Below are 4,099 nucleotides of genomic sequence, written 5' to 3' on the forward strand. Positions count from 1 at the left end.
AAGCTTGCAGTGAGCTGAGATAGTGCCACTGCACTCCAGCCAAGACGAAAGAGCAAGACTCCGTCCCAAAAAAAAAAAAAAAAAAAGTGAAGGCCGGGCGCGGTGGTTCAGGCCTGTAATCCCAGCACTCTGGGAGGCCGAGGTAGGCAGATCATGAGGTCAGGAGATCGAGACCATCCTGGCTAACACGGTGAAACCCTGTCTCTAATAAAAAATAACAAAAAATTAGCCGGGTATAGTGGTGGGTGCTTATAGTCCCAGCTTCTCAGGAGGCTGAGGCAGGAGAATGGCATGAACCTGGGAGGCGGAGCTTGCAGTGAGCCAAGATCACGCCACTGTACTCCAGCCTGGGTGACAAAGCGAGACTCCGTCTCAAAAAAAAAAAACCTTCACTGTACCCAAAGTGGTGTGCTAAGATACATTTCTGATCAAGTGTTTGGCTGCAGGACCCACAGATTCATTAATATGTGTATGAGGCCATGTGCACTGATTCATGCCTGTAATCCCAGCACCGTGGGAGGCCCAGGCGAAAGGATCATTTGAGCCCAAGAGTCAGAGACCAACCTGAGTAACATAGCAAGGCTCTGTCTCTACAAAAAATCTAAAAGTTAGCCACGTGTGGTGACACACACCTGTGGTCCCAGCTACTCTGGAGGCTGAGGTAGGATCACTTGAGCCCAGGAGTTTGAGGCTGCAGTGAGCTATGATTGTGCCACAGCACTCCAGCCTGAGTGACAGAGAAAGGTCCCGTCTTTAAAAAAACAAAAAACAAAACACGTGTACAGCTGTCTCTTCAACTGTTCTGCCCACAGCAGCCCTGTGCTTGGGGCTTACAGCCCGGGCTCCCTAGCCATATAACACGTCCACCTGGGCTCAGTATTGACCAGGAGATCCAACCCCTGCACCCACATCTGGGGTTTCATTCAGAGGGTATCCCTCTGCTCAGCAAAGGGAAATCACGTGCTTTCTTCAGAAGGAGGAAAGAGAGGAATTGAAATGCCCCCCACTTTTCTTAAAGAGAAAACTCAAAAAGCCATCAAGGCTGTCGTCTGCTCTGAGCCATCTCCCTCCTCTCTGAAGCCCGGCACCCTACTCCCGCCATAATGAGTTCCCATGACTTCTGGCGCTCTGCCTGGACTAAGAGGCGGGGTGCTGCAGCTCTGTAAACAAACAGCACTTTCCTTCCCACTGTCAAGGCCCGTTGGCTTCTCAACTGCTGAAACCATTTCCAAGTCGATGCTGAGTGGCTACAGTTTTCCTGCAGTGCTGGGTCGCTGGCAACAGGGCCTGTGAGGCTCATTTCCTGCCTGTTGCCAACTGTGGTGGCCTTGGGGAGGAGCTGGCTGGTCAGGTGAGGGTGGGGGCAGCCTCCAGAGACAGACATGGGCCTTGCCCTAGGCTGCATGCCCGTCTTCGGGGGGCCTGTTGGCCTCCCTGACAGGTGAAGGTACCCAAGGCTGCAGCCTGAAAGCAGGGACCACCAACTCACAGCTCCTGGAGTTCTCGGGCCACTTTGTCCACCTCCGGCTTCACAAGGCAGCAGCTGCTGCAGCCCAACCCCCCACCCCTCACGTGGCCCCCAGGCCCATGTGGCTAGACTTCTCTTCCCAACCCAGACTCTGGTCCAGGCACATCCTGCTCAGGGACTCCTCGGTTGGCCCATCATTTCTGTGCAGGGCACAGCCAGTGCCCAGCCTGGACAGGCCCCAAATGCCTCCCGACACTGGCAGCTGCCTGGCCACCCTGCAGCCCTGCCAAACTTGCTGCTCACCCAGGTAGCGGCCTCCAGCCTTGATGACAATGGCACTGCGGCTCCGTGTCTCCTCCTCTGCCTGGGCCATGCTCTGCCGCGCCTTCTGGTAGGAGTCGTCGGTGGCGCACACTGTGATCTTGTCCTGTATGCTGCCCAGGCAGTCCAGGTGGACGTCCCCATGACTGCAAGACAAGGCCAGGAGCTGGGGTCAGCAACTGGGACAATGCAGGGAGGATCTGTTCAGGACCCAAGCCCCCAGTCCACCCACCTCGCCTGGAAAACAGGCTCCATCAGCACCGTCTCAGGCAACACGGTTTCAATGGGGCACATCTTAACCCTGGGCCAGAGGTGGCACCTTGAGAGTCAGTGGGGTGCTCTGGGTTGGGGCGGCACCTCACCTGGAGACATACTGCTGGATGCAGTCAAAGCTGCCCTGGGGGTTGTCGCGGCCGATGTTGGAGAGGTAGAAGGAGAACGTCCGCGCCTCCGCGGGGCAGTCGGGCTGGGGGATGGAGATGTGCTGCATGGAGGGGGAGGGGGTGTCACCGGGAGGTCCTTAGCAGGACCGGCCCCCAGCCTGCATCTCCTGCACGAGTCCCCACAATGCAACCCTCACAACAGGAATGTGCTGGCCCCTTTCCCTAAAACACACCCCTGCTCTTCTGCCAGTGATGGGATGGGTGGCCCATCCTCAGCAACACACACTGCGTAGAGAGGGGACTCAGGCACCTATGCGGGTGGGCATGGGGCCAGGGGCCGTTTTCAGCAGCAACAGCACTGCTGTCTGAGGACAGTGCTCAGCACCTGCCCAGATGCAGGGCCCCCACCCCAATCGTGTGACCCCTGGAAAGTGGCTTGTCTGGACCACGACTCACTTTCCCCACCCCCAAACGGACAGACCTGGCCTGGGACATCCTATGAGGTAAAATGCGACAAGAGGGGCTTGGACAGCCATCCGCAACTCTGGTGCCCCTCCTTGGCAACCCCCTGTCAGCATCCCCCCACAAAGGACATTGACTCCATGTGAGTCTCCATTTGCTGCAGCTGTGAATGAGGTAGGCTTGTGTCCTGTGGGCTCACAGATCAGAAGTACTGGCCCCCGACAAACCTATCATGGGTCGCAGCAGCCTGACTTTGGCTGTGCCCCTGCAGCCCAGCTGCATAAAGCTCCAGCCCTACCTGGGAGGATGGACAGTCAGGGACAGGCAGGCAGATGGATGGACTGTGCTGGTCCCAGCCAGGCTCAGTGCAGGGCAGCATCACATCTGAGGCCACTGCATTCCAGGCTGACCCCAGACCCTCTGTCAACAGAGGTGGCCCTTCCTAAATTAATGCCTGGGCTTTGGCACGAGCTCCTCACAGTTAGACTGACACATGAGGGGCGTTCAGTCAACAAGGAGGGACAACATGGAGGGAGCCCTCGGGTCTTGTCCCCCGGCTGCAGCACCCCATTGGTACCCAAGCCCCATCTCCTCCTCTGTGACACCATGAGCGCAGGAGAGATTGCGGCTGAATCTCCAGCCCCCTCACCCCTGCCGAGCTGCCTTGTACGCCCATGGGAGGCTTTGCCTGCCTGTGCCTCACCTGTGAGACAGAGGACTGGGCTTCTGCCACCAGCAACGTGGAAGAGCACCACTCCCCACGTGGAATGTGGGACTTGTGTGGCCTTGGCTGGGACTTGTCCCCTGGGGCAGTGTTTGGACCCACAAGGGAAGCCATGGCTGCACCCAGCCCAGTGCCAGTCCCTGCTCCCAAGATAAGAACAGTTCCTGGGTTCGGCTACTCTGGGCAGGAAGAGTCTGGTCTGGGCTTGCAGGCAGTCTCTGCACCAGCCACTCCCTGTGCCCGGCCTGCAGACCCTTCTCCAGAGGCCCATCCTGCCCCTCCCCAAGGCTGAACACCCAGGAAAAAAGCTGTCCCATCTGCTGGGGTCTGCCCAGAATCCCCTCTCAGCCTCAAACGTGTCCCCCTAGGGCAGGCACCCTTGTCCCTGTCATGCTGATACAGAAACGCAAGCTGAGGGGTCAGGGCCCAACCAGTGTACTGGTGGAGGGCGAGGCCAAAGCCCATTGAGGGCCCACCATGCCAGGCCACACCTGAACACAAACACCCATCTCTATCAGGGTCAGAGAAGGCAGAAACAGCCTGCACTCAGCATCAGAGAAATCACACACACACAGCCTCTGATGATCCATCCTATGGCAGGGAAACCCTCCCCCACCACACACACAAACACACACAAACACAATCCCCACAACCACACAATCCCCCACACACAACCACACACACAAACACAACCCCCCAAGCACAACCCAGACACACAACCCACACATGCACAACCCCCCC

General features: G+C 57.9%; 1 protein-coding gene across 1 annotated transcript; it reads right to left on the minus strand.

The window, feature by feature from the left end:
- Nucleotides 1-376: 376 nt before the first annotated feature.
- LOC111534063 (RNA polymerase II elongation factor ELL-like) lies at nt 377-4,072 on the minus strand. The gene is made up of 2 exons (XM_023200702.3): nt 2,152-4,072; nt 377-1,935 (listed from the first exon to the last, which is right to left on the minus strand). Exons 1-2 carry the CDS (start codon nt 2,277-2,279, stop codon nt 1,569-1,571), a joined length of 495 nt encoding a protein of 164 aa, XP_023056470.1. The 5' UTR covers nt 2,280-4,072; the 3' UTR covers nt 377-1,568.
- Between the last annotated feature and the right edge of the window lie 27 nt (nt 4,073-4,099).

This window comes from Piliocolobus tephrosceles, unplaced genomic scaffold (genome assembly GCF_002776525.5).
Source record: "Piliocolobus tephrosceles isolate RC106 unplaced genomic scaffold, ASM277652v3 unscaffolded_13002, whole genome shotgun sequence".
Taxonomy (NCBI): domain Eukaryota; kingdom Metazoa; phylum Chordata; class Mammalia; order Primates; family Cercopithecidae; genus Piliocolobus; species Piliocolobus tephrosceles.